General features: G+C 57.7%; 1 protein-coding gene across 1 annotated transcript; it reads left to right on the top strand.

Moving 5' to 3' along the window:
- Window positions 1-6,767: 6,767 nt before the first annotated feature.
- On the top strand, window positions 6,768-23,789 carry MEF2B (myocyte enhancer factor 2B). Its single transcript, XM_069588984.1, has 9 exons — window positions 6,768-6,888; window positions 19,725-19,806; window positions 20,318-20,521; window positions 21,545-21,679; window positions 22,154-22,301; window positions 22,451-22,584; window positions 22,668-22,761; window positions 22,903-23,014; window positions 23,315-23,789. The coding sequence occupies exons 2-9, from the start codon at window positions 19,753-19,755 to the stop codon at window positions 23,538-23,540; spliced, it is 1,107 nt and encodes a 368-aa protein (XP_069445085.1). The 5' UTR covers window positions 6,768-6,888; window positions 19,725-19,752; the 3' UTR covers window positions 23,541-23,789.
- The last annotated feature ends 3,614 nt before the right edge of the window (window positions 23,790-27,403 follow it).

Here is a 27,403-nt window from a genome sequence, read left to right on the forward strand (position 1 = left end):
CTGCCTGCTTACAGTTCTGCAGTTTGGGCTGGACTTGGCCAGGCCGTTTTGCCGGGCTCCCGTGGGGGCCATCCGTGGTTCTTGATGGGGTCCGGGATTCTGAGGTAGCCTCGCGTCTGGCCCTTGACCAGCGCTGCCTGGTGTTGCGGGGAGTGTCTAGTCCTCCATGTGGACTCTGGCGGGCCAGCGCAGGCGCCTCCTGGTGCTTGAGTGCCCGGGGTGCACACGCTTCTTCAGCCTTCCCTTGCTGCACACTTACGGGCATCCCATTGGTCAAGGCCAGTCATGTGGCCAGGACTGGGACCAATGGGAGAGGACCGCAGGAGGGCTAGTACCGGGAGGTGTGGTTGGCCATCTGAGGAGGGCAGGGCACCAAGACCGGCCTGGCGTCTTGTCATTCTGTGCTCATGCAGGGCAGACACGGGCAGACTGGAGGTGCCGAGGGGCTGACCGTGCCCGTGGCTTGTTTAGCTCTCAGAGCCTCCTCATTTGCCGTGGTGTGTGCTTGCGCTGCGGCAGTCTTCTCAGAGGGTCAGGGGAGGCCTGGGTGGGGACAGGGACCCCTGTACCTCCTTGAGCAGCAGCCCTGAGTGCCAGGAGGTGGCAGCGTTCATGGGTGTGCAGTCAGAGTTCTTTTGGGGTTCCTGCCACGTGCTGGGCTTGGCTCTGGCTGTTGGGGTAGTGAGGAACACTATGGATTGTGGAGTTGCTCAGGGGACCCCTGGGAGGCCCTGGAGCAAGAAGGGCTGCCAAGGGGGTCAGCAGCCCACCCCATTTCACCACCCAGTGTTGCCCACCATCCCTGGAGCCACATGCCCCCATCTCCTGCGTCCTGTGCCCTGGTCCCACCCACCCTCACGCCTCAGGAAACTGCCCTGCGGCCCCTTCTACCCCCTCCACACCCAGCGTGTTTCTCCTGCGCCTGCCCGGAGGCTCCAGGCCAGCCATGGGCGCCCCGAATCATCTGCTGTCCCTTGACTGCTGTACCCCCTCAGAACAAAGTGCTCTGTGGCGCCTCCTGATCCCACCTTTGCCGCTACAGAGCCTGCTCTTCTCCCCACAGCTGCCGCCCCACACCCCTCTCAGAGCCTCCACTCCCACTGTTCCCCAGATGGCGCCCCCGCAGGATTATCGGTGACCTTTCACAGGGCAGGTCTTGGTCTTCCCTGCTTCTCCAGGCCCAGGGCCCTACACACATCCCCATTTTGCAGAAGAGGAATGAGGCTTGGAGAGCCAAGGCAGGGTCAGCATCGTGACCGGAAATGCCGGGATTCACACCCAGACTCTGACTCCCGGCACTTCACCTCTTCTCTTGGCCCCACCCAGGATCTTGCTTCCGATGCCACCTCATCGGGGCTCCCCTGAAGCCCTGGGGGCATCTCAGAGCTCACCTTGACCCTCATCTCTACTCCCCTAGCCTGACCAAAGCTGGACTCTTTGACACCACCTTATGGGACTTGGCAGGGACTGAAGACCAAGCAAGTGTGGCCAGCGCATCCCTCCTGCCTCTGGGCCAGCCATGAATGTTCTGAGACGAGACTTTGCTGCCCTTGGGTTCTTAGCCACCCCTCACTGGCCCTGGACATGGCCATGGCCCCTCGGACCAGTAACTGCTGCCACGACCACACGCCTGCTGTGTGTCCAGCTCTGTGCCGGGCACTTCACAGTGCTCATCCTTCATCCTCAGACGGCCCTGTAAGGGAGATGCCACCCCGAATACAGATGGGAGAAGAGAGGGTCTGAGAGGTGCCGTCATTTGTACAGCATGTCACAGCTAGGGGGGAGGAGACCCTGGTCTAATGTGGCCCCAGCCCTGCCTCTGACTTGCTGTGTGACATGGGGCCTGGCTCTCACCCTCTCTGGTCCTACCTTTCTCCATCTAGACAGGAAAGCGTGGATTGGAGCCTTCTCTACAGGCTGCGGCAGACATTTGTGTAATTGCCTGCCTGGACTGTGTTCTGCCTCAAACAGAAATGCCCACCCCAAGCTCAGGCCATATAGAGAAGACACCCTGACCCCAGGGGTAGGTGTGGGACCCTGGCCTGGCTAATCAGAGCGCCCCATCTCCCAGGTCACAGTGCTTGGTTTGAGAGGGGCATGTGATCCAACAAGAGGTCTTCCCTGAAGATTTTGCTGGAAAAGTACAAAAAATACCATCTTCTTTCTCGGGTTGGTAAGCGCAGCAGATGGAACGTGGAACCTAAGAACATTGCCTGGGACCTTGGATCTAGCTGTACCTGATACTAGAAAAATCTTAATTCTTCAGTTTCATGAGTCCCTAAAATCACTGCATTTGCCAAAATTGATCTGAGCCGGTTTCTGCTGACTTGAGAAGATCCCACACTGATCCCCGAGGATTCCAAGCCTGGGAGATCAGGGCCCCTGGTTTGTACGGCTCGAGGGTCAGCTATGTACCAACACAGTGCCCAGCAAAATCTATCAGGACGATCAGAATGGAGTTGTTGAGGGTACAGCCAGGATGGGCCCCAGGCTCGCTGCTCTGGGAGCATCCCCTAACTTGGCCCTGTAAAGTGGTTAGGAGGGGTGGGGGGCAGAGAGGGTCCCGGTGGGGTGTTGGGGCGGTAGAGGGGCCTGTGGGCCTGGAAGGAGGGATGGGGAAATAACTGCCTCCCGCCATCAGGAGGCAGTCAGCCCTCCGTCTTCTCTGCTAGGGTGTCCTGGGGGTCTGGGGGCCACCATTCTGTCTTCCCTCTGCTCTAACTCAGTTTGGAGGGAGGAGCCTCAGGTTCACTATTGTAGGCCCTGACTGGTATGTAGTTGCCCCCGCCCCGAGACACTCTGTCTTCATCCACTCTGAAAGCACCTCTTGTCCATCTCTCCTTCCACCATGAAGCCATTTATCCAGCAAACACTGATCTGTCTGAGCTAGGACCTGTCTGCCCCAGGGGATGCCCTGTTGAGCCAGACAGACCAACCCTGGGCCCAGAGCTCACACCCCCTAGATGGTCAGCTTAGTGATGTAATCTCATGAATCCGAGGGCCAGCCTTGGATGGTTCAGGCACAGTGAGCTAGTGGGGAGCACTCATGGGGTGCCCTAGACCTTCCGAGGCTCCCTATCACCCACAGCCTCTGAACACGACCTCAGCCAGGGACTAATAATACTCTCAAAGAGGTCTGTGCGGAACTGTGGGTTGTCAGATCCCACCACCACCTCAAGTCCTGTGCACCCAGGGGGTGTGATTAATTTTGCCTTTCATTCCTATGGCCAGTTTGCCCTTCACTCCTGGTGAACGTCCCTGGGGCTTCCCCCATAGCTCAGTTGGTAAAGAATCAGCTTGCAATGCAGGAGACCCGGGTTTGATCCCTGGGTCGGGAAGATCCCCTGGAGAAGGAAATGGTAACCCACTCCAGTATTCTTGCCTGGAGAATCCCATGGACAGAGCTTGGCCCCCCTGCAGTCAGTGCGGTTGCAAGAGTCGGATGCTGCTGCTGCTGCTGCTAAGTCGCTTCAGTCGTGTCCAACTCTGTGCGACCCTATAGATGGCAGCCCATGAGGCTCCCCAGACCCTGGGATTCTCCAGGCAAGAACGCTGGAGTGGGTTGCCATTTCCGTCTCCAATGCATGAAAGTGAAAAGTGAAAGTGAAGTCGCTCAGTCGTGTCCGACCCTTAGCGACCCCATGGACTGCAGCCCACCAGGCTCCTCTTTCCATGGGATTTTCCAGGCAAGAGGACTGGAGTGGGGTGCCATGCTGCTTAGCGACTAATCCACCACCTGGCGAACGTCCCACCCCCGACGACCGCCAGGGGGCGCAAGAGGCAAAGCCTTGGCGGGGCTCTGCGCCTCTGAGCGGTCATTGTCCGCAGTCTGGGCAGATCCTCGAGAGTGCAATGTGACCCTCTGCCCTTTTTCACCTCATGCGGCCTTGCTCCAGTTATCCAGAAAGTGAAATAAGACTTCGAGAGGCCACTACCCAGAAAGACCTCGCACCTGCCCCCATGCACTAGTGGCTTTATCTATTCACCAGAGTGGAGGGTGTGGGGATTCCCTAGCTCACTAAGACTTGCTCTCAGAAACGACCTCCTCGTGCCAAGAGACATTCAAGTAGGGATCCTAGCGCCCGTGAGAGTGGAGGTAACCTGGAAGGGCTCCCTGGGTAACGTGTGGGACCCCTCTTTCAGATCTCTGGACGGAGTAAAAGAAGGCCCAAGAGGGCAGTGACTTGCTTATGGTTGGTCCACGGTGGTCAGGACAGGAATCAGACATGAATTTTGACTTTCTGTTTTTAGCCCTGATCCAAATCCTGGTTTTTATTTCACTCCTGCCCTGCCCTCTCAGAGGGTCCTGCCCCTAGGAAGACCCTTTGCCAGCCCCGCCTCATCCCTCAGCAAGGCCTCTGGTTGCCCCAAGGTTGGTCCCCAGACCCCTAGACTATTCAGAACCTCTCCAGTTTTTCAAGAAACCCATGAAAACACCCCTTTTGTGCTATCACAACACACAGCCCAATCGCAAGGAGATCCCAGACTCCAGGAGACAGACGAACGCAGGCATTTCTGAACCTCTGGGCCAGTGCTGAGGTGGAAGGAGGAACGGGGGTGTCAGGACACCAGATGGAAGGGGGATAATGAAGGCTTTTGGAGGAGGAGAGGGTATTGGAGACCGAGCTTGAAGCACTTCTACCCCTGAGGAGGCACCACTGTTGTCCCCATTTTTCACATGAGCAAACAGGCTCAGAGGAGTGAAGTGACTGGCCTGAGGTCACACAGCCTGTGGGAGTCAGAAGGGGTGGGAACCCAGGGTCCTTGAAGCCTGAAGCCCTACCCACTGGGAAACACTGCCCTTACCATGGAGGAGCCATCAAAGGCTTCCCCTGCTGACATTCTGGGAGAAGATATGGAGAAGGGAGACTTGGGGGAAGCAGCTTCTGTACCCACTTACCCTCCCACCCCTGTCCACCTTCCCTATCTGCCAGGCCTCGTCCCCCTCTCCAGCCCTTTCTATTCCAGTCTCCCCTGAAATCTCCCTTTCAACCCCCAGTCTCTTACTCCAGCTCCTAAGAGGGTCCCCTCATCAGAAAAGACTGAGGTCAAGGTTCCCGATTGCCCCAGGGGAGGATGTGGGCCCACACGGGCTAACACAGTCAGTGACGGGCGCACGTATAGGACAGGAACGGGGTAAAGGCGAAAAGAAGGAGCCATTATAGGAAACTGAATGAAGGAAGAGGGTCTGGACGGGGTTGGGAAGGGGGTTTGGGAACGAGGGAGGTGGAAGCGGGCCACGCGGCAGGGGCGAGAGCGCAGGAGGGGGCCCCAGCGGTGGGAGGGGGCGGGAGGTGAGCCCTACGGTGGGCATCCCCAGCTGGCTCAGCTCCGGCTGCCCCCAGGGCTGCTCCAGCTGCTGTGCTCACGTAACCAGAGCCTGCCTGTTGCATCAGAGGCAAGCGGGCGGTCTCGGGTAAACAGAGCGGCCCTCGAGGGGCCCGGGGCTCCCTAGCCACCTCCACACTCTGCAGGACTTGTTCTGTGCCTTGGAGCCTAGGCAGAAGCTCCCAGCCTGGCCTGGGTCACCCGAACATCTGGTGTTGGGCACTGAAGGGCAACAAGGATGGGGTGGGAGAGGCAGGAAACCTGATGCCCACCAACCCTAGTTTGTTTTTTTCCCAAAGAAAAATCTGTTTCCAGGCTAGGGGTGCAAACTGCCCATGTTGCGGATGGGGAAACTGCTGTGTGGGGAGAAGCACAAGCCTTCCAGGACCTCTGTTTCCTCCTCAGTGTCCCTCACATACTGATATCGCCACATGTCCCCTCCTGAGTCCAGAGGTCTGATCATCTGTTGTGTTCTGAGAATGACAGACAGCCACTGCAGCTCATCTACTCTCCCCTTTCATCTGCCCCAAATGGACCCCCTCCTCCTATCTCCAAGCCCTCCTTTAAAGGGCCCCCAGCCCAATCTACTTCCACTCACTGCTCAGGTTTCATCTTTCCCCACCAAAGAATGTTCTTCACTTTCTCTGCCCCCTTGCAAGTCCTCTTGGAAAAACTCACCAGTGACAAACTCTTACTCATGCTTCAAGGCCCATTACAAATGCTCCTCTTTGGGGGAATCCCTCCAGACTGGGGGCTTCTCCAGGATCACCCAGTCCAAAGTCATATTCATCCTGGAATCCTTTCCACCATGATTCACTCCCTAATCTTGCTCTGATCCCCCTCTGGGTCTGGGACCTGTCCTGGGTGGTGCTGGGATCCCAGAGAGGGGTCGAGTCCCGGAAGGTGACCACTTCAGGAGGAGGGTGCCCAGTTACCGAGGGCTCTGTTACCCTCCTGTCGAAGCATGTGGGTTACACATGCCGCTGCAGAAGGCACGCAGCTGGGTGAGGCCACAAGCGATCCCAAAAGCCTCTTCTGCAGTCCCTGCATCTGGGTGAGGGCAAGGGTCAGGGCTGGCTGCGAGAAGGTCTCTAGGTCTGGGGCCTCAGGGTCCCGATTGGAGTTATATTTCACTTAGATTGGAGTAAGTCCAGAGTAGGAGATAGCAGGGGTTACAGACAGGGTCCGAATTAGGGTCAGGCTCAGTGGTAAGGTTAGGGTCGCCCACTGACAGCGGGGGATGCCTGGCAAGTCTGATCCAGCCCCCTTCCGTGTGCCCATCCCTCATTATACTATTTCCCCATCTCATAGTCTTCCAGCGTCTGATTCCCGGTTCCGGAACTCCCGGGGCCCGGCCACGCCCAAGTGCCCGCCCACCGCAGCCCTCGGGCTCGCCCTCTATGCAAATTTACGCCGCGCCCAATCAGCTCCCAGGGGGCGGGGCCGCCGGCTCAGAAGGCACCTGTGGCCGCCCGGCGCTCTGTCCGAGTTCTGAGCCGCTGCCGCCCGGTCAGTGCGAGAGGGTCCAGGTGGAGCAAGTGCGTCTCGCGTCGGGCCGAGGTCTGTACAGCGTCCTTTGAATGGCATCTGTGGGCTGGGATGAGTTTGAAGGTCCGAGGGTGCTGCTGGACGCGGGAGAGCTGTGTCTAAGAGGTTTGCAGCCCTAGGATTGTGAGTTTGAGAGGCTATGCGTCCACGGTTTGTGTCCAAAGGGTATATGTCCAAGGGGTGTGAATCTGAGGGGTGTGTTCGAGGGGCTTTTCAAGGGTTGTGTTCCTGAGAGGTTTGTGTGTCCAAAAGGGTGAGTGTCCCAGGGTTTGCATGTCCAGGAGTTATGTCTGAGGGAGTGTGTGTCATCGCTGAGAGGTTGTGTGTCCAAAGGGCATGCTACTGAAGGTTTCAATGTCAGTTGGGGAGTTGTGTGTCTAAAGTCGTGGTGCCATGAGACTCTGGTATGCGTCTGTGAGCTCCAGTGGTTTCTTTTCCTGGGGCACACCCCTTTGTGCATCCCGGAGGCCCTGGTGCACAACCACAGTCCCCTGCTTTCCTGCTGTGAGTGTGCCTTCGTGTGGCACGGCCCTGCACCTTCATGTGGCATGGCACCCACGTGTGCCTGTGACCGCCGTGACCCTCACCCACCCTGTGGGGTCTGCATCTCGTGCAGTGAACCAGGGGCCTTGGCTGGGCCCACAGGGCACCTCTGTGGCTGTGGGCAGGACAGTGGACACGGAGCCCTGAGCAGGGGACCACAAGTGCCTGGGCCACTTCCTCCCCATGCCTCAGTATCTCATCGGAGGAACAGTAGTCACAGCCCCCCGAGGTTGTCAGCATATGACAAACTGGTGGCCGAGTTATTGTCCTGGTTATGGTCCCCACCCTCTGTGTCTCTCAGGATCCTGGGCAATGGACTCACCAGCTGGAGTCCCAGGCTATTCCCTGTCCCCAAGCTGCATACCTGAGAGGTCAGACACAGATGAGGCCTTTTGCCTGACCCAGCTGAGAACCCTCACAGGAGGTCAGGACCTCTGGACCTTTGGCGCCTGGGGTTGAGCACTTGCAGACTCTTGAGGTGAAGGAAATGGGGTTCAAAAAAGTATTTAGACTTAGAAGGACAAGTGTGTGGAATTTGATCCCAAAAGTCAACGAGCTTTGGGAGAAAGCCTTGCTCCCTCCTGTCCCCATACCTGCCTTCCTTCACCTGTCTAAGTCCAGAAGTGAATCTTGGCTTCCAGGGAATGGAATTTGGGGACATTGAGGGTCCTGGGGTCTCACCTGTGACAGCTGGAAACTCACTATCTAGTCTGAAGCTGCCACTGCAGGAGCGAAGACTGAGTCCAGGTGGAAACACCCAGGCCCCTCAGAGAAAGGATGGGCTCCAGGCTGCCCCTCGGACCCTAGGAGAACAAAAGCCAGCAGTGACGGGCTGGCTGCAGCTTCTTCTTGCCCCTCTCTGTGTGACCTCAGACAGATCACTGCCCTTTTCTGAGCTCTCTGGATGCCCTTGTGACCTAAGCAATCTGAGCTCGTCTTACTTCCCATCTCCAAGTAATGATTGATTTCATTAAATCATTACCCAACCAGGCAGACATCTGGAAAATGCAAATTAGAGGAGAGAGGGAATTAAGGTCATTTGTCACCCCAACTCAGATGCAATGAGTGTAGACATGTTGGGGATTTGACCTTCCGGAAGATTTGAGGCACATAGGCACTTGCAGACAGATGTCATTTTTTGGAGAGGATTTATCACACGCCTGGGATCCCGTTTGGGGTAGCAGAGGTCACCCCTACCCAGGCTCATGAATCCAAGTCAGGTGAACACAAGGACTGGATCCCATTTCTCAGCACCCCCAAAGGGCTTCCCTGTGCCTGCAACTTGGGGGCCTTGTGAGGCTGCCCGTTGGCCCCAGGCAGTCCAGAAATGAGTATCTCAGACCCCACTAGTACCCAGGCCCACTTCTCGGACTGGGTTGGGGGACTGAGGGGGGCTGGGTTTGGGTGCAGCTGGACAGCCATGGGATACAAACCCACACTTGAATGAGGATCTGGGGTCCCACTGTGTGGCCCTGGGAAGGAGCCCACTTCCTGCTGTGTAAAACAGGGCGGCCACCTCCGCTTCACTGGGCTATCTGAGTCAGGCTGGTCCTGTGTGTAAATGAGGTGGAGTGTGGGCCCCGGGCAGGCAGCAGGCACCCAGAAACAGGAGGTGCCGTCTGAACCATGACCGAGTGGAGTGCTGTGAGCCCCATCCAGGCCCACCTCACCCCACCCTGCACCAGGGGCCAAGCAGGCCTCAGGCCTGTCAGCTTCCCTGTCTGACCCCATCCAGGTTCATGCTCACTAGAGGTTGAGCTGGGGGTCTGCAGAAGGGAACAGTGCAGGGCAGCTGTCACCACGAGTCACTGCGGCGACACAGGCCTGCCTCTGTCCCGTTTCCACAACCAGAGCCTCATCTCCCGCTGGACGCTGCCCTGCACCTAAAGGGCTCCTCCTCACAGCAGCCGCTGGGGCTGCTGAAAATCCAGAATCATACCGCAGTCCCCGCCCCCCGCCCCAGGCTCGTACACCCTCCAGGACTCAGTTGCTCCGCAGTCCCCTCTCTCACCCTGATTCCCAAGTCCCCTGTGGCCTCCCTGCTCCCCTCTGCTTCTGGCTGCCCATTGCTCACCCATTCTCAGCAGTGCCAACCTCCGCCATACCTGGAACCCACCTGGCACATGCCCACCTCCGGGCCTTTGCACCTACCATTCTCCACATCTTTGCAGGGTTGGTGTACTCTCCTCCTTGTGGTTCCCTCCTCCTTGTGTTTCCCTTTTCAGAAGGCCTTTTCTGGCCCCGCTGTTCAAAGCAGCTTTCTCTGCACCACCTCCTCTCCGCCTCCCCCTGTAGAATTCCAATGTTAAAGTCTTCCTGACACCGTGATGTGTCTGTCGTCTCCCTCACCAGACAGGGCAGCGCAGAAGGTCAGGCTGGGTCTGTCTCCTCCCTGCCCTTGTATCCCCAACAACTTGGTGAGCCATAGACATTTCTGGGGGAAGAAAGTGGGGACCAGGGACGCCCCAGGGGCCCCAGGGTGGGTTCGCCACTGGCTGCATCTCTGCTCTGCTGGGATGTGGGATGAGTCCCTTCCGCCCAGCTCTGACAGATGTGTTAATTTCCCAAGCAGGGAGGCCCAGGCCTCTGGGGATGAATTTCTGGGGCCCTATGGGGACATCTTTCTCTGGAACAAAGAGAGAGAAGCCTTGGGCCGTTCCTGAGACTGCCACTGCAGCTTAGGGGACATCACTGGGGCCCTTGGACTGGGCGAGGGCCCTGACTTGTGTGAGATAGCAGGGCTGGGTGTTGAATGTACGGTCTCTCCCAGCCCCAGGGGTACGGGTCCTAAGCCCCACGGGAGGCGAATGGGGCAGTGAGTCGATTTTGCAGTGGCTGTGGCAACCAGCCTTCCTGGCGGGACCTGCCGCGGCCAGGGCAGCCGGGCCCTCATGACTTCAGGACGCAATTTCCTTCCGAGGTGGGCGTGGGGACGTGGACTGAGAGAGGCATGAGCACCATGCAGTGGGCCGTTGTGCTGGAGGCTGTTTAGCGTGAGGATGTTGGGGGGCCTCTCACACTGGCAGCCTGTGGGCCAGATGGGGCCTCAAGTTTGTTTCGTGAGCCACGAGGTGTTTAAAAGAAAATGGAACCCGTTGCCGACGTCTCTTCCATCTGTTAAGCAGTTGTTGGCTGGCTCGTTCAAGGAAGGGTGGTGCAGACCTACTCTGTGCTGGGCACTGGGAAGGCCCCGTCTCTGCCCTCATGAAATGGACCTCTCAGAGCCGCAGTACGAGCATCAGAGAGGCTTCCTTGGGCTCAGATGGTAAAGAGACTGCCTGTGGTGCAGGAGCCCTGGGCTCGATCGCTGCATCAGGAAGCTCCCCTAGAGAAGGGACTGGCTACCCACTCCAGTATTCCTGCCTGGAGAATCCCATGGACAGAGGAGCCTGGTGGGCTGCTGTCCGTAGGGTCCCAAAGAGTCGGACACGACTGGGCGACTAACACACACACGAGCATCAGAGAAACTAGCAAATCACTGAGCTACACAGGGCAAGAGAAGTCTGCTCTGGGGAGATTGGCACTCCTAGAGAGGTTTCCCTGAAGGACACGTAGCAGCTTCTCGAACCTGGGTGAGTCTGAGAAGGGCCTCCGGGACAGAGGGCTCGGCGGGGCAAAGACCTGGCGATGGAGAGGAGGCAGGTCTGTCTGGGGCTGGTGTCTCAGGTGCCAGGAATGGGGCAGAAGGTGAGCGAGTCTGCTGTTAGATGCGCCCTTCCTAAAGTGGAGACACAGGTGAGCGGGTGCCAGGGCCCGCTGCATAGATGGGGAAACAGGCTCGGAGCACGTCAAGCAGCGACTGTGCAGTGGAGCCAGGGTGGGACCCCGGTCTGGCCAAGCCCCCAGCCACAGCCAAGCCCGCAGACCCCTTAGCACACAGCCACGCTGGGCCCTCCCGGAAGCAGGCCTGCAGAGGGGTCTGTGGAAGGGGGGCGGTTGAGGGTTCCCAACTGGGCCTCAGTTTCCCCATGATTGTCAGAGGGACCGATAGACAAAGGGACCTCCCTCCGCAAAGGGCCTTCTCCACCTGGAACCTTCTGGGTGTCTGGGATTCAGAGCTGCATGTGGGTAACGCATCCCACCCTCAACCCCCACCCCACCAGGCCCCAGAACTACCCAAAGATGCCCACAACGCTGCCACCTGCACCAATGCAGCCTGCGGTCCCCATGCGGTGCCCAAACATATGATCCCTGAGGCCCTCCTGGCCCCTCGCCCCACCCTCAGAACCCCCACCCCCTAGCCTGCATCTCTCCCCTGGAGAGTGCTCCCACCCTGCCTCAGGGAGCCAGAGGGTGGCCGATACACTGCAGAGTTAGAGGCCCGATCTGTGTCCAGGGGCCTGCTTGTAGTGGGGGACCAGCACCCAGGCGCCCGCTTGGAATGGGGGACCAGCACCCAGGTGCCTGCTTGGAATGGGGGACCAGCACCCAGGTGCCCGCTTGGAATGGGGGACCAGCACCCAGGTGCCTGCTTGGAATGGAGGACCAGCACCCAGGTGCCCGCTTGGAATGGGGGACCAGCATGGGTCTGGGGAGTGTCCCTGTGTTTGGGGGAGCTCTGTGTGTGTCTAGAAAGGTTACATGTTGGGGTCACGGTGTGTTTGGGGGTGTCTACATATAATGAGGGTTTGTGTGCATTTGGGGGATTGGCATGCGTTGGGAAGTCTGTGTGTGTGAGAGAGGGCTGTGTGTAATTGGGCATCTGTGTGTGGTCTGCAGGGTACGTGTGTTTGGTGAGCCATGTGGGCTTGGGAGGGGTCTACAAGACCAGTGGACTGCACGTGTTCTGGGTGGTTCATGTGTTTGGGGGAGTCACCCTATGAGGGGAGCCTCCCAAACCCCCATCTGTACGTGTGAGGAAGGACTTTCTCCCTGAGCCGCCTGTCCCCAGCACCCCTCCTGGGTCTGCCTGGTGCCCTCAGTCTGACCTGGGCACCCCCGGGCTGAGGGGAGAAGACCCTAAGGAGTTCTGCTGCCTGCATAGAGAAAGAGGGATACAGCATCTCAACCACGCCTACTTCAGAGAGCCCCCCATCTCAGGGAGGTGTCCCCTGCTCTCCTCATCTTCTGGGGTAGGAAACAGGCCTGGAGAAGCTTGGCCACACAAGAGTCACTGCCAGAGCCCGCCTTCTCCTGAGGGCATGAGAGGGGCCGCTGTGGGCTAGCCAGCCCCTAGGTCACCCACAGTGCCCCCCCCGAACCTGGGCCTCCATCTCCCCAGGCTCCCAGGGGAGGAGGCGGCCCAGGGCCCCGGCTGAGGTGGGGGAGGGTCTCCAGCAGCTGGGGTCAGAGCCTCCGGAGCCCTCAAGAGAGGGGAGGGGGGGTCCCGACTTTCCAAGGGGCTCTTCCTGTCGCCCGTAACGAGGTGCTTGGGGAACAGGTGATGAAACCACCGCCTGGGTTGCGTGAGGCCGGGCTGCTGGCCTCATTTGCTGCCGGGCCCAGGCGCAGCGACCCCTCCCCGCTTCGCCGCGTCCCCTGGGCCCTCACCTCCCCCCACCACCCACCTGCCTCTCACTTCTCCTTTCCTCCCCTCCTTCCCGGCCTGGGTCCCCCGCCACACTGTGGCCTCTGGGCTCAAGGGTCGGGCAGCCTAACTCTGCTGCTGGCCCCTCCATTAGAGCCCCACCGAGAGCCGAGAAGGGGAACTCAACGGTTCCTGGTCTTTTATCTCAGACCCTCACTGCAGAGCCTTTGAGATCAGGATTCCATGACCCGCTTTATGGAAGAGGGGCAGGTAGGGGCCTGATGTCACCCAGCCTGCTACAGGAAGGGTCCCCGTGGCCTCATGAGATGGCATGCTGACTCAGCACCCCCAGCTCCAAAGCTCCTCTGCCTTCTGGCTTCTGGGAGTCCAGAGACAAGGTCGAAAGACCCCTCCACTGCGCCCTCCTCCTCCGCTGGTGGCAGGTGGATTCTCGCTCCCATTTATAGATAAGGAAGCTGAGCCCTTCCACAGGAAGAGGCCCACAGTGAAGGGTGAGTGGGAGGGTGGGATTCCTTCCAGACCTCCACCTCCATCACCAGGGTGCTGAGAGGCCTCTTAGAGGGAGGTCACAGTCATGGCCTGGAGGACTTCAGGGGTGCTTGTTGATGGACTTCGTGACCACAGGTGTCACAGTGAGACTTAGTCATGCTCCGGGTGCTTGTGAGATCTTCCTGTGTGCCCCCGGTATGGGGCATCCCCAGTGGCTCAGCGGTAAAGAACCCGCCTACAATTCAGGAGGCTTGATTTTGATCCCTGGATTGGGAAGATCCCCTGGAGAAGGGAATGGCAACCCACTCCAGTATTCTTGCCTGGTGAATTCCAAGGACAGAGGAGCCTGGCGGGCCATGTAGTCCATGGGGTCGCAAAGAGTTGAACATGAGTTAGCGTGCATGCATGCACCGCACACACCCTCAGTTTCCCCCACAAATAATGCTCAGGCCTGAGACCCCAGGCTCCCTCCAGCCTCAGGCATATGCCACCAGCATATCCTGTCCCCTCGGTTGCCAAACAGCCCATCCTCTGCCTTCCTGCAGCCCCGGTCTCAGTTCGGGCCCCACATCTCCTGCCTGGACGTCTGCCCCAGCTTCTCCCTGTCATCTCACTCCTGCCCAGACAGATGCTGTCGTCACAGCAACCTGAGTGGGGGCAGGGGGATACTTTTAAAAAAACCCTTTTGGTTAAGTCACGTAGAGGGAAATGCAAAAATCACTGGAATAGGGCTAAAAAACTTGCACCAACTGAATGCAGCTGGTCCAGGGAGCAGAACACTCCAGCCCCCTGACTTGCTCCTGTCACAGCACCTGCTTAGCGTGGCCACTGTGCTCACACCCATCACTGGAGGTGAGTTTTGCCTGTTCCGGGACTTCGTATCAGTGGAATCACATGGCATGTCCCCTCTGCAGAGCCCAGTACTGTTGAATCAGCCCGTGATCTGGGAGCTCCGCGCACCTGTGCGGTTGCGTGGAGCTGAGACACAGCCTTCTTCTGTGCTGTCTAGTAGCCCATCATAGAATTTACGAGAAAGTGGTTGTCAGTTCTCCCACTGAGGGCATTTGAATCATTTCCAGTCTGGGGCTATGGTGAATGAAGTCGCTGAGGATGTTCTTGTTTGCGTGATTTCTTACATGGGCCCATTTGTCTTCGGTGAATGCAAGAGGAGGGGAAGGATCGCTGGGTTGGAGGGTAGCTGCTTGTTCAGCTTTAGTAGATGCCAGACAGTTTTTCAGAGTGGCTTTTCTTCTTTCCCCTCCCACCAGCAATGCATGAAAACACGGGGGGATTTTAAACCGTCAAAATCATATCCAGGTACTCCTTTGCCCCCCAGATTCCCTATAGCTCCCTAATGCCCTCAGAGTAAAACCCACACTCTTCACTGTGGCCCACAAGGACCTACATGATCCAAACCGCACGCCCACCACCACCCACCCACCTTGTTCACGTTGTCCAGCCATTCAGACTTCTTTGCTGTTTTCAAAATGTCAAACTCATGAGCACTCCGAACTTCCGGCCTTGCAGCTCCCCTGCCAGGAACACCCTTCCACCAGATTTTCTCACTGACTCTTCCCTTCGTTGCCTGTGTCTTTCTTGTGCCTCTGGTCTCAGTTCAAACGTCACCTCTTCCGAGAGGTCTTCCCTGAATCCCTGGCTACTAACATTGCCCCTTTTGTGGTCAGTACTTCTCTCTTTTTAGACTTAGGTTCTGACCTATAAGAGTTTCATTAAAATGACTTGGAGTGTCCCTGTTTTTAAAGGTCTGAGTTAGTTTAAAGAACACTTCACTTTCCTGTCCTCTAAGGTTTAATAAAACAGCTATAAGACCGTAGGGGCCTACTATCCTTTTAATGGTACGTCTCGGGACACTTTTTTAATTTTCTGTGGTCATTGGTCTACGTAAGCTTTCTGCTTCTTTTGAGGTCAGCTGATCGCAATGGTCGTCACACAGTTGACACTTGGTAAGCGGGGTACAAAGCTAGGGGTGGGGAGGTACTGGACTCTTGACTTCAGATGCCCACTCCCCTGCCCATGCGCTCAGGCCCCATCCAGCCCTCCCACTGAGGCCCAGCTGCAAGCTTTCTCCACTGAGGGGCCCTCTTGGATTTATCCTGGCTCTTCTTCCCTTTCCTGGGTCGATGGGCTCACCTCCGCCCCTCTGCTGAGCAGATGCAATAAGCCCTAGGCTTTCTAGCTGGACCTTGGTGGCAGGGGAGGTTGTGCCCAGAAGAGGCCTTCCCCAGCCTCCGCCTCTCCCAGCCTCAGCCTCCCCCCTCGTGCCCTGCACATTCAGCACGCACCACCACCTCCCCCCAGCAGTTCCGATCACCATCACGCCAACATCTGGAGAACTGGCCGCCAGGTCTGTCTGCGGCTCAGGGTGGGGATTTGCATGTGAGCACAAATATATCTGCACACCCTGGGCCTCCGCCTCTTCATTCCTTGGCTGGCCCTTCACACCTGGGCCTGAGGCAGGTCAACGCTGAGCGGCTGGATTTGCATGCGCGTGTATTTCTGGGTGGGGAGTCAGCTGGGGGAGTCTGAGAGGAAGTTGTTGAGGGAAGCTGAGGGGAGTTCAGACGTGTCCCTCTTGGCCCGCTCCATGTCTTCCCAGTCACCCCTGTGACTGGTCCTGAGGATCTTCCAGGCTAGGGGAGAAGGAGAGAGGTGGATATATGACCCCTCATCCAACAGCCCACGGAGTCAGAACTAGAGGAGAGGATGGAGGCTGTGGGAGACCAGAGTGAGAGGGCAGGGAGGGCTTCCTGGAGGAATGGATTTCTTGAGCTGGCTGTTTGAAGTGTGAATAGGAGTTGGCCAGGTGCAGAAGAGGCAAAAAGGGGATTTCAAACAGACGTTTTGTTGAAGGTAGAGAACAGTGGGCAGGAGCTGATTAGGGCAGGGCCTTGAATGCCAGACTGAGAGCCGTGAGGAGTGTGTAATCAGAAGGGGCATGATCAGAGCTCTGTGCTGGGTAGATCCCTCCAGGACCAGAGCAGGGGGTGACTTTGGTTCCTAGGTGAAGACTGGGGGTCCCAAAGTCATCAAGGGTCAGAAGGCGCGAACCCCTGCCTGAGCCCATCTGCACCTGTCAGGCCTGCCTCCAGAGATGGCCCGGGACCTGGCGGGCTCTTGAGGAACCAAAGGGCCCTAGAGCACAGTGGGGCGAGGCAGAGCGCAGAGGGGGCCTGACCCCGGTCTCGGCCCAGACGCACCCAGCTCCGGCCTCCCTGCAGCTTCCCGTCCTCTACGCCTCTGCCTCCAGCAGTCTTGCTCCCCATGACAGCTATGACCAAGTTTTTGTGTTGTTTTCTGACTGAACCAGTTTTTGTGTGTGTGTTTTTTTTTAAATTTGGGGCTATATCAGGTTTTAGCTGCAACATCCTGGATCTCAGTTGAGGCATATGGGATCTAGTTTCCCGACCAGGGATCAGACCTGGTCCCCTGAATTAGGAATGCAGAGTCTTAACCACTGGACTGCCAGGGAAGTCCCCGTGTTCAAGTTTTTAAAGTCCTGTCCCTTCTTGGTGAACCCCCATCCGTCACGGCTCTCCATTGCTCTTAGAGCAAACCCCAGAGGCCTCGCTGCGGCTCAGAGGACCCGGGGTGGCCCTGCCTCTGCACTCCCCCCTCTTCCCACTGTAGCCTTGTGGACGCGTCTCCTTCTTCCTTAGGGACTTTGCACCTGCCGTTCCTTCTGCCTAAAACTCGCTTCCTGTCTCAGCTCGTGAGTCTCAGTTCAGAGCCCCCTCTTGACCTGCTGACTCTCGGGGGCGCCCCCATTATGTGAACCCTGCCCCGGCCAGGGGGTCCTTGTCTAAAATGGGGACAGACGGAGAAGGGGCCAAAGTTGGATCTTCCAGACCCCGAGACTCATGTCCAAGTCCCACGTTCCCATGGGATTCCAGGCGTGGGGGGCATTTCCGGAATCATCTTGGCACCAAGACCTCCGGGCCAGTGCCCTCCTCCTGTCCCCAGGGGCCTGTCAGGGCGGGGATAATGCATCCCAGCCGTGGGAACTAGCCCGATTCCGGACAAGGATTAAAATTAGCCCCAAAGGTTAAATTTAGCACGTCAGGCTGGAACTGGGGGGCCATGGTGGGGGCTCGTTTTGGCCTGGACTTCACTTCGTTATGACTACTCCGAGACCCAGACCAGGGAAGGTGGAGGGTGTGCCTGGGGTGACCTAGTGGGCTGCAGATGACAGGCTGGGGTGACTCCCATTTCCAGCTCTGGATCTTTGGGAAGATGGGAGCCCCCCAGACCCCTCCAGCTGGGGTATCTTTCTCCCAGAGACAGACCTGCATTTCCCTACTCTTCCCGAGACCTCATTCTCAGGCTTTGTGCGAGGTACTCTGCCTTTCGTACCCACCCTGTTCACAGAACAGCAAACTGAGGCTGAGGGAGAGGCTGCCCCTACTGAAGACCTCTCCTCTGGTCTGAGGCTGGCTGGGGCCTGAGCATGGGCCCGCTTCAGCCTGGGGAAGGCCTGTGGCACGGCCTCAGTCCCCTTTGGCACGAGAGGGCTGGGGGGTGGAGTGTGGTCATGGGGTTGGTGGAGGGGTCACGGGGGCCATGGATGGCTCTCTGTACAGTGGGGTGGGTGCTGCAGGACAGACCATATGATTCCTTGATTCCAGGAGCCCTGCCTGGGGGCTGCTGGGAAAGGTCTGGGCCAGGTCTCGGTTACTTGTTGCCCTCACTGACCTGCCCATGCTCACCTTGGGGCCCCCACCAGGGAGATCCCAGATCCCCATGAGGAGGGTCCAGGCTTCCTCTCTAGTTTGCATGAGCCCACCCCTCCTCCCAGTCTGAAGTCTCCAAGTCGAAGTCTTCCCAGGGAATTCCCCCTCCTCCCACTGGAAAGAAGGTCAGGGATGGGGTTTCTATTAGGCTTCCCCCCATTTTTTATTTCTGTTTATTTGGCTGTGCCGTACAGCATGTGGGATCTTAGTTCCCTGACCAGGAATCCAACCCAAGCCCCCTGCGCTGGGAGAGCAGACTCTTAACCACTGAACCACCAAGGAAGTGGCCCCCAACCTCCGACCAACACACATTTTAAAAAATAGAAATCTTTAAAAAAAAAAAAAAATAGAAATCTTTAATCACCGAGGGAGAATAGTTAGAAAATTCAAAAGATAAAAATGAAAAAGAAAAAGATGAAAAGGCCACACAGAGTATGATTCCACTTATAAGAAAAGTCCAGAACAGGCCAAATCCATAGATTAGTGGTCGCTGGGGGCTGAGGAAGGGGGAGCAGGGAATGGCTGCCATGGGGCTGGCTCTTCTCTTTGTCTTGTTTTCTGGGTTTTTGGTTTGTTTGGTTCTGGTTTTCTGGTCTTGCCAAACTGCATGTGGGATCTAGTTCCCTGACCAGGGATTGAACACAACGCCCTGCAGTGGAAGCACGGAGTCTTAACTACTGGACTGCCGCAAAGCCCCTGGGGTCTCCTTTTAGAGGATGTGAAGTTTCTGGAACTAGGTAGAGATGACGGTTGCACAACGTCGTGAATGCTCTGAATGTCACTGAATTGCACATGTTAAAACGGCGAATCTTATGTTAAGTGAGTTGCATCTCAAGTTTTAAAAACTCACCCATAAATTTTCACCCAGCACTGACTCCCAGCTTGAGTATTTCCTTCTAGTCTTTCCACGCAACGCAACTTTTAAATATATGTTTTACGTATGTTTTAATGTATGTTTTCTGGTAACCACAGCCCTCAGCTTTGCTCATGGAGGGGCTGTCGTGGGTGGGTTGAATGAGTTGAAAAGTGTCTGCTGTGTGGATGAGGCTTGCTTCCAGATCACTGTGCCCTGCTGGGTACCATCATCGGATGGCCCTTCAGCCTGGCCTGTTGAGGACTTCCAGGCTGCCGCCAGTGCTCATAACGGCAGTGCACCCGCGGCAGCTGCTGTCTGCAGGGCAGATCTGAGGGCCCTGTGTGGGCTGGCTCATTTTATGCTCCAGTACACTGGGCAGTGCACTGCGCTGGTATCCACGCACAGACAGGGGGTCAGGCTCCCCTGAGGTCCCACAGCCATCAGCTTGTTTTGCTTTAGAGCCTCAGTCGGAGGCACCTGTACCTCTTAATCTTTCCCCCTTGGTCAGCCTTTTCCTTATAAGGCACTGGTCTGAGGTGTTCAGTGAACATTTGATGCGTCTTGGGCTGGTTGAGGGTGTGAGATGTGGGGGTGACCCAGCTTGCCTCATTCTCCCCATTGTCTCCTGGCAGGGGTAGGAGGAGGACAGGGTATGCTGGGGTGCCTGTCCTCACTTTCCATCCACCTGCTCTGTCCTCTTCTCCTCCCCAACCCCCACCTCCAGACAAAGGGCACTCCACCCAGCTTGGGACATGGGGAGGAAAAAAATTCAGATCTCACGCATTCTGGACCAGAGGAATCGGCAGGTGAGTTCACTGGGTGGAACAGTGGCTGGGGGAAAGGCTTTCCTAGCAGAAGAAACACAGCCTGGCCAAAGGCTCGGCCATTTGGGGGAACTGCAAGGGAAGAAGGAGACTCGATGTAGGGTCAGGAGTTTGAGATGTAGCATTGACTCCTTCTCGTGATGATTTATTCATTGATTCTCTGTGATGACTGGAGCACCAGTCCCAGGGGAGATGGAACTCAACACAAACACATCCAGCTCAAAGTGCTGGGCCAGAGACAGGTACAGAACTGGGGAAGCTCAGGGAGTGTGGGATCTGCCTGGAGACCAAGGAAAACTTCGCTAAGGAGAGGACATTTGGGCCAGGTTTTGAAGCATCAGTAGGAGTTTGCCAAGTTGAGAAGTGAGGCGTAGTCCAGTTGCAGAGAGCGCATGCAAAGGCATGAAATCAGGAAGCATAGGCCCCTCAGCGCCCCCTCTCACCACCCTGAACTTTTGTCGTCTCCTGCCCTGCCTTTGGATACTGAGTCCAGGTAACATTCACCAAGCGGAAGTTCGGGCTGATGAAGAAGGCCTACGAGCTGAGCGTGCTCTGCGACTGCGAGATCGCCCTCATCATCTTCAACAGCTCCAACCGCCTCTTCCAGTACGCCAGCACCGACATGGACCGCGTGCTTCTGAAGTACACGGAGTACAGCGAGCCTCACGAGAGCCGCACCAACGCCGACATCCTCGAGGTACCCCCGGGCCCGCCCGCCTGGCCGCACGGAGCCCAGCACGCTCTGCGCACTCAGAGCCTGGGGGCTCTCGGTTTGCACAAAAGATGAGCGTTGCGGTTTGGCTTTGCTGGATCCCCTGGAGAGGAAACGGCAACCCACTCCAGTACTCTTGCCTGGAAAATTTCGTGGATAAAGGAGCCTGGCAGGCTAGAGCCCGTAGCATCGCAAAGAATCGAACACCACTGAGCAACTGAGCATGCATGCTCACTCGCATGCCAGTCAAAGCAGGCCTGGGGTAGTGGAGAGTCCCTTCTAGGGGCAGCTGCCTAGCGCCACCCAGGATGGGCAAGATCACCATTACTTCATTTTTTTTTCTTCTGATTTTTGGCTGTGCTGGGTCTTCACTGGGCCCCCATCGTGGCACTTGGGCCTTTCTTCGGATGTCACAGGCAGGCTTCTCTCGTGGAGCATGGGCTGTAGAGCTCACAGGCTCAGCAGTTGTGGCGCGAAGATCCATGTCACTTTGGATCTGGGTGTCTTTACCCAGGAACGGGAAGCTGAAGCCACTGGGTGGACAGAGCCCTGGGCTAGGACTGACTGTCTGGGGAGCCCCAAGTGACAGACAGTGGGGAGGAGCTGGTAGAGGAGAAGCAGGGGTCTAGGAGTACGGAGATCACTGGTCCCAGGGGGGTGACGGGGGGAGAGCCTGTGAAGTAGCTCTAAGTGCTCATTAACCACCTACTGCATGCCAGGCTCTGAGGCTGCGCCTGGGCGCAGAATGGAGACCCCAAATCACACTCAGGAGGCGCATTAGGATAATGCCAGCAGGCCTGGGTGGAGCTCCGCCCCTGCCGTGTGACCTGGGCCTCTCTGGTCCCAAGGCAGGGCAGTCCCTCTCTCACATACAGTTGGAAGTTACTAGATGACTCCCTGGGGTTTTTGGTTAATGGGATTTAGCTGGAGGAGCTGTGCCTGCACTCTGCCTGCCCACAGAGCTGGGTGGGATATGGGGGGTCACCCTGCTGTCTCCCCTTCCCACAGACACTGAAGCGGAGGGGTGTGGGCCTTGATGGACCCGAGCTGGAGCCAGACGAGGGGCTTGAGGGGCCAGGAGAGAAGCTGCGGAGGCTGGCAGGTGATGGGGGTGACCCAGCCTTGCCCCGGCCCCGGCTCTATGTAAGTGAGTCCCTGTCCCACCTTGCATGGGCCCTCCCCCCACTTCCGAGGCCCAGGTGGCTGGGGCTGAGGCTGAGAGAAGGACTCAGGACCAGGATTCCTAGAGTGGGGGGGTGGGGGTGGGGAGGAAGTCTTCCTGGAGGAGTAGGAATTATAATAGGGGCTTTGAAGGATGGAAGAGTTCAACAGACAGACAGTTCCTTCTTTCTGTATTTCTTTGATGTATCTAAACCTGGGAAGCCCCTTCGGGACCAATCGTTTGCTTAGTAAGAAGTTTCAGCTCTGGGCCTAGCTGTCAAGGAGTGACGGAGGCAGACACAGGCTCCCCAGCCACGTGGCGTTTAGGCCAGAGTTGGGGAGTAGTGAGGGCTTCCAGAAGGGGAAGCTGGCCCTCGAGCTCACTGGGATTGTCTAGGCTGAATCGATGCCCTCATCTCCGTGTTCCTCAACCAATCCTGGCCTCTGTGCCCGCAGCCCGCAGCCCCCACTATGCCCAGCCCAGACATGGTATATGGGGCGCTGCCCCCACCAGCCTGTGAACCCACTGGACTTGGGGAGGCCCTGCCTGCCCAGAGCCGCCCATCCCCCTTCCGGCCAGCAGCCCCCAAAGCTGGGCCCCCAGGTGAGCATGGGGCACAGGCCCTGGGCAGGGGGTGGAGGTTCCAGGGGGCCGTGCCGCGGGGAAATGTTGGCTGTGGGCATCACTCTGGACCTCAGACTTCATCAGATGACATGGCCGCCTGCCTCCTCTGGGGGTCCCCTGCTCCCCAGGCCTGGCGCACCCTCTCTTCTCGCCGAGCCATCTCGCCAGCAAGACACCACCGCCCCTGTACCTGGCAGCAGACGGGCGGAGGCCAGACCTGCCTGGCGGCCTGGCTGGGACCCGAGGGGGGCTGAGCAGCTCGGTGAGTGAGGGGAAGGGGTGGAAGGGAGGCCAGGGCGGCCTGGCTGTGGGTCTCAGTCTCCCATTTACCCTGTCTCCCCGCAGAGAGGCCTCTATGGTGGCCTGCAGAGTCCCTGCTCCACAGCCGCCCCCGGACCCCCGCTTGGGAGCTTCCCCTTCCTCCCTGCCGGCCCCCCAGGTATGCACTTGCCCTGGCTTTGGGAGGGTGTCTCCACACTCCCCCGCCTGCCAGAACTGCAAACTGGCGGGTAGGGCTGCTCAGGCTTGGGGAGGGGCTCCCTGGGGTCAGGGCCTCAGTTTCCTCTTCTTGTCCCCGCAGAGTATGGCCTGGGGGATCCTCCTCCACCCCCAGGCTTGCTGCAGCCCCCCACCCTGGCCCCCTGGCAGCCCTCCAGGGCTGATGGGCCCCCGGCCACCCCCACACAGCCTAGGTAAGTGCCCCAACTGTCTCCCCGTCCCTCACTCCCGGAGTTCGGGTTCACAGTTGGGTCCCACCCCCCCAGTCTCTCAAAGCCCCTAGCCACGGCTGACCCCTGGTGGCCACTCTCGGTTCTGCACACAGCCCCTCCCGACTGGTCTGGTGGGATGGGCGGCTATTTTGGAAGCCCCAAGAGGGATCGCCACCCCCTCCTTTCCCAAGGTTCCCCTGCCCAATCTTTGCCCAAGCCATGCCACCTTTCTGGCTTCCTCGCTGAGCTCACGGCCCCGCTCCTCTCTCTCTCTTTCTGCAGTGGGGGCCGCAGCTTGGGCGAGGATGGCCCCACGGCCCGCGGCACCTCCTCACCCACCCCTCCAGTCAGCATCAAGTCCGAGCGCCTCTCCCCGGCCCCCGGAGGCCCCGGCGACTTTCCAAAAACCTTCCCTTACCCTTTGCTCCTGGCCCGACCCCTAGCAGAGCCCCTGCGACCCGGACCCCCTCTGCGCCGGCTGCCCACTGCCGACGGCTGGTCCCGGTAGTCGGCCCGGAAATGGCTCCGGTTCTGACCCTCACGCCAGGCCAGGCGAGGGCACTTGGGGTCCCAGCCTCCCTCCCTGCGTCCTTGGAGAAGACGCAGCAGTTACCACTGTCTCTGCGATGGGGGCGTGGAGTGGGGAGGCTGGGTTCGGATTCACGGTGGGGGATTCTTTCCCCCTTTCTTCTGTGTGTGTCCATCAATAAAACACACGTGGTATCCGTGGGCGAAACTGTCGCTGCTCAGAGCCACACCCCCGCCTGGCTCTTCCCATCTCTCTCCAGCGGCCTCAGTCTTGCCTAGTCTTGATTTTGGGTACCTACTCCGGAAGGAATCGGACGCTGAGAAGAGGCCTCCCGTGAGGCTTGGAAAAGGGTGTAGTAAGGGGAAAAGCCCTGTAGGGGCGCCAACGAGCAGGTGACCCCCTGGCAGTGGGTGCACAGCCCACTGGGGGCCCTGCGCAGAGTACGCACTTAGAGTGATTCCACCCCAGGAGCATCGGGCTGGGCTATTTACCCTCCATCTCCTGGGAGTGTTGGGTCAAGGGCTCAGGCTCGGTCACAGTTCCTTGCAGCAAGGAGCAGTCGGGATCCGTGAGTGAATGCTGGGTTATGGGCTCTCTGGAGTGGCCGCTACACTGTCCGTCTTTAAATGGGCATGTCTCGATCTCTTGACTCAACAGTTTCATTACGGCGGATGGAGAAGGGGGCCAGGCATTTATCCACCCACTTTGGGATATGGCCAAACTCCTTCCACTTTGGCCTGTCCCGTGTGAGGGCCGACTTGGGGGTCCAGGGGGAGCCAGAGGGAGCTGCATCTGCTCCTCCTCTCCAGCTACTCCCCAGCGGTCTCAGTGGGATCTTTAGAACAGACCTGACCCCTGACCTTCCCGAGCTCCTCAGCTGCCTCCACCCACTCTGTCCCCTGCCCTGAGGTCTCTAGAAATACTTGTTGTTCCACGCTAAGGCTGTACTGACCTTTCCTCCTGGGCTGCCTCCTGCAACCCCCAACTGACTTCCTTTTTAGACTGTTTCCTACCCTTTAAGGCCCAGCTCCATGTCCCCTCCTCCAAGAAACCCTCTGTACTGCCCCAAGCTGAGAAATGGCTCTGACAATTCTCAAAGGGTTTGCTTAGTAGAGATCACTGATTCAGACCAAAAAAATATGAAAAAATACAGTGTTGGTATCGGCATTTGTAAGATTTGTGTGCCCCTATCCCATATTGTGGCTCAGATGGTAAAGAATCTGCCTGCAATGCAGGAGATTTGGATTTGATTCCTGGGTTAGGAAGATCCCCTGGAGAAGGGAACGGCTACCCACTCCAGTATTCTTGCCTGGAGAATTCCGTGGACAGAGGAGCCTGATGGGCTGAAGTCCACGGGGTCACAAAGAGTTGGACATGACTGAGCGATGAACACTTTCACGACTTTTCATCCCACCATCATTCTAGCAAGGTCCAAAGCTGATTGGTCTAGCCTGGCCGAGGACAAGCGAGTCAACTTGACCAATAATTTCAAGACCCTTGTTCTGGGACGTCCTTGGTGGTCCAGTGGTTAGATCCCTGGTCAGGCAACTAGATCTCACACGCTGCAAAGAAGACTGGCTCAACCAAAAAAAAAAAAAAAAAAAAGACCCAGACCCTGTCACCCAGCACCCCACAGCGGGCCTCTCCCAGTGAAATTCAGTCTGGCATTCCACCACCAGTGCACACAGACCTGGACGTGGATACAGAGGCAACGTGTGTGCAGGCTTCAGAATCTTCTAAGGGGTAGGAAGAGAGGGAAAAAGTATAAACTGACAGACCCTCCTTGTGAAATGAGAGCTCTTGCTTCAATAGCCACATGAATAACACCATTCATGTCCAGATCCAGCCTGGGGTTTGTCCTCCGATCTTCCCAGTCCTCATCACCTTCATCCCCAGTGAAGTTGGGGCTGCGGAGTTGCAGTTTCCAGGGGAGAGACATGATAAGATCCAAGTTTGTGCAAGCCTCCATCCCTGGGGCTTCTATAGGCGGGAGTGGAGGCGGGGTCGGGGAGCAAAAGAGGGACCAGACCGGGGGCGCGGTGGAGGGACACTCCAGGATGTGTTTGGGGGCACAGCCACCAGGACCTGTGGATGGCTCGGATGTGGGGGTGAAGGGCTTCACACGCAACTCATACAGGGAGTTCCCCCTTACACAGGGAAGCCTGCAGGGAATGCAGAGGCTGTGGGGTGAACTCCAGGCCTCTGTGGAGTGTTTAAGTTCAGCTGCAGAGCTCTCTCCCCCAACTCAGACTCAGGTCCTGAATCCTCCCACCTGCTTCCTTCTGTCCCTTCCTACTGTCCCTTCCGCTGTCTGCGCCCGAGCCCGTGACAGCGCACTCTGGGCACCTGGCTGAGCACACAGCCCCCCTGCCACGCCCAGCAGCACCATCGCCACACGCACCACGGTCGCTATGCGAGTGCGAATCTCTCCACCTGGGGTACCCTTCGGGGGTCTCAGGGACCCTGGCCTTGCACATGCGGTGCATGAACTGCCAAACTAGAACCGCCCCCCTCCCCAGGCCGCCTCCTCGCCACAGTGTCGCAGTCACAGCTCCGCATGCAACCAGACACAGGGCCAGGCACTTAGGAGGAAGAGAGAGGGCAAGGCAGCCAGTCCTCTGGGGGAAACTGAGGTATGGCCAGAAAGGGCCCCTTTTCAACCTCTAGATCTTACCCACATGGTGGATAAGAAGGTGGGCCGGGCCCTGAAGTCAGTGCCCAGTGTGGAATTCATAAAAATGGGGGCTGCTTTCAAACGCCGGGGGGCCTCCAGGGCTGATGGGTGTGGCTCTGTTCAAGCCCGGGAGGTTGCACTTTCACCATCTGCCTTTAGGTGGCGCCCAACAGTGCCCTCTGGATTCCGAAGTCCCCACGTCAAGTTTCAAAATAAAGTGAAATAATACTAAACGGGGCTTCGCAGCTGGTGCTAGTGGTGAAGAATCCACCTGCCAACGCAGGAGACATAAGAGACACAGTTTGATCTTTGGGTTGGGAAGATCCTCTAAAGGAGGGCATGGCAACCCACTCCAGTATTCTTGCCTGGAGAATCCCATGGACAGAGGAGCCTGGTGGGACACGGTCCATAGAGTCACAAAAAGCTGGACAAGAACTGAGGCGACTTAGCACGCACAATAATAAATAAATCTATCTTGGCTTCTAGGGAGTCTGCTCCATATTTTTCGTCTGAGGCTGAGGAATGAAAAAGGAAGAGCGGTATGACACGTGTCGTGCGTGTGTGTCTACTCAAGTCCATTAAGGTGCGCTTGTGGGCAGGCTACGAGGCTCTGGAGACGCCCCTGCGCCCAGTGCTCGCTCTGCCCCTGCTGGCTCTGTGACAGTGGAAGCAAGGACGGTTGTGTGGGAGTGTCCCACCCCCAGTCTTTCTGAGAACACATGGTGATGCTGGCCAGAGCCACTGTCATCATCAGAGGGGGTCCAAGTCTCCCAGGAGCTTGGCCACTGGCTGGAAGCACAGTGGGAACTCTGACTTGGATGAAAACAACGATGAAAGTCGGAGATAGGAAAGATGCACTTTTGAGAGCACTATAAATAGAGACAGTGAAACAGTGTGGAATGAGCGCGTGGACCTCAGTGTGGCCAGAAATTGTGGGACGTGAGACAGAGGGACTACGTGAGGACTAGGGGAAGTGGAATAGCCGGTGTAGGGCAGAGAACACGGACTCACTCAGTGCAGAGCAGACAATGAAGACCGTCCCATGGAAAACGGGCAACAGGAACATCCAGCGTGGAACAGAGAACGCAGAATAGGGGACTGTCCAGTGTGGAATGAGCAACATAATACGTGCAGTGTAGGACAGGGAATGAGGAAGGCTTCCCACTGC

This window comes from Ovis canadensis, chromosome 5 (assembly GCF_042477335.2).
Source record: "Ovis canadensis isolate MfBH-ARS-UI-01 breed Bighorn chromosome 5, ARS-UI_OviCan_v2, whole genome shotgun sequence".
NCBI classification, from domain to species: Eukaryota; Metazoa; Chordata; class Mammalia; order Artiodactyla; family Bovidae; genus Ovis; species Ovis canadensis.

Excerpts from the sequence above, each read along its gene's own strand:
- MEF2B (XM_069588984.1), top strand. The coding sequence starts at position 19,753 with ATGGGGAGGAAAAAAATTCAGATCTCACGCATTCTGGACCAGAGGAAT. Across the intron at positions 20,522-21,544 it reads CCAACGCCGACATCCTCGAG|ACACTGAAGCGGAGGGGTGT; the intron begins GTACCCCCGGGC and ends CCCTTCCCACAG. Across the intron at positions 23,015-23,314 it reads GCCACCCCCACACAGCCTAG|TGGGGGCCGCAGCTTGGGCG; the intron begins GTAAGTGCCCCA and ends CTCTTTCTGCAG.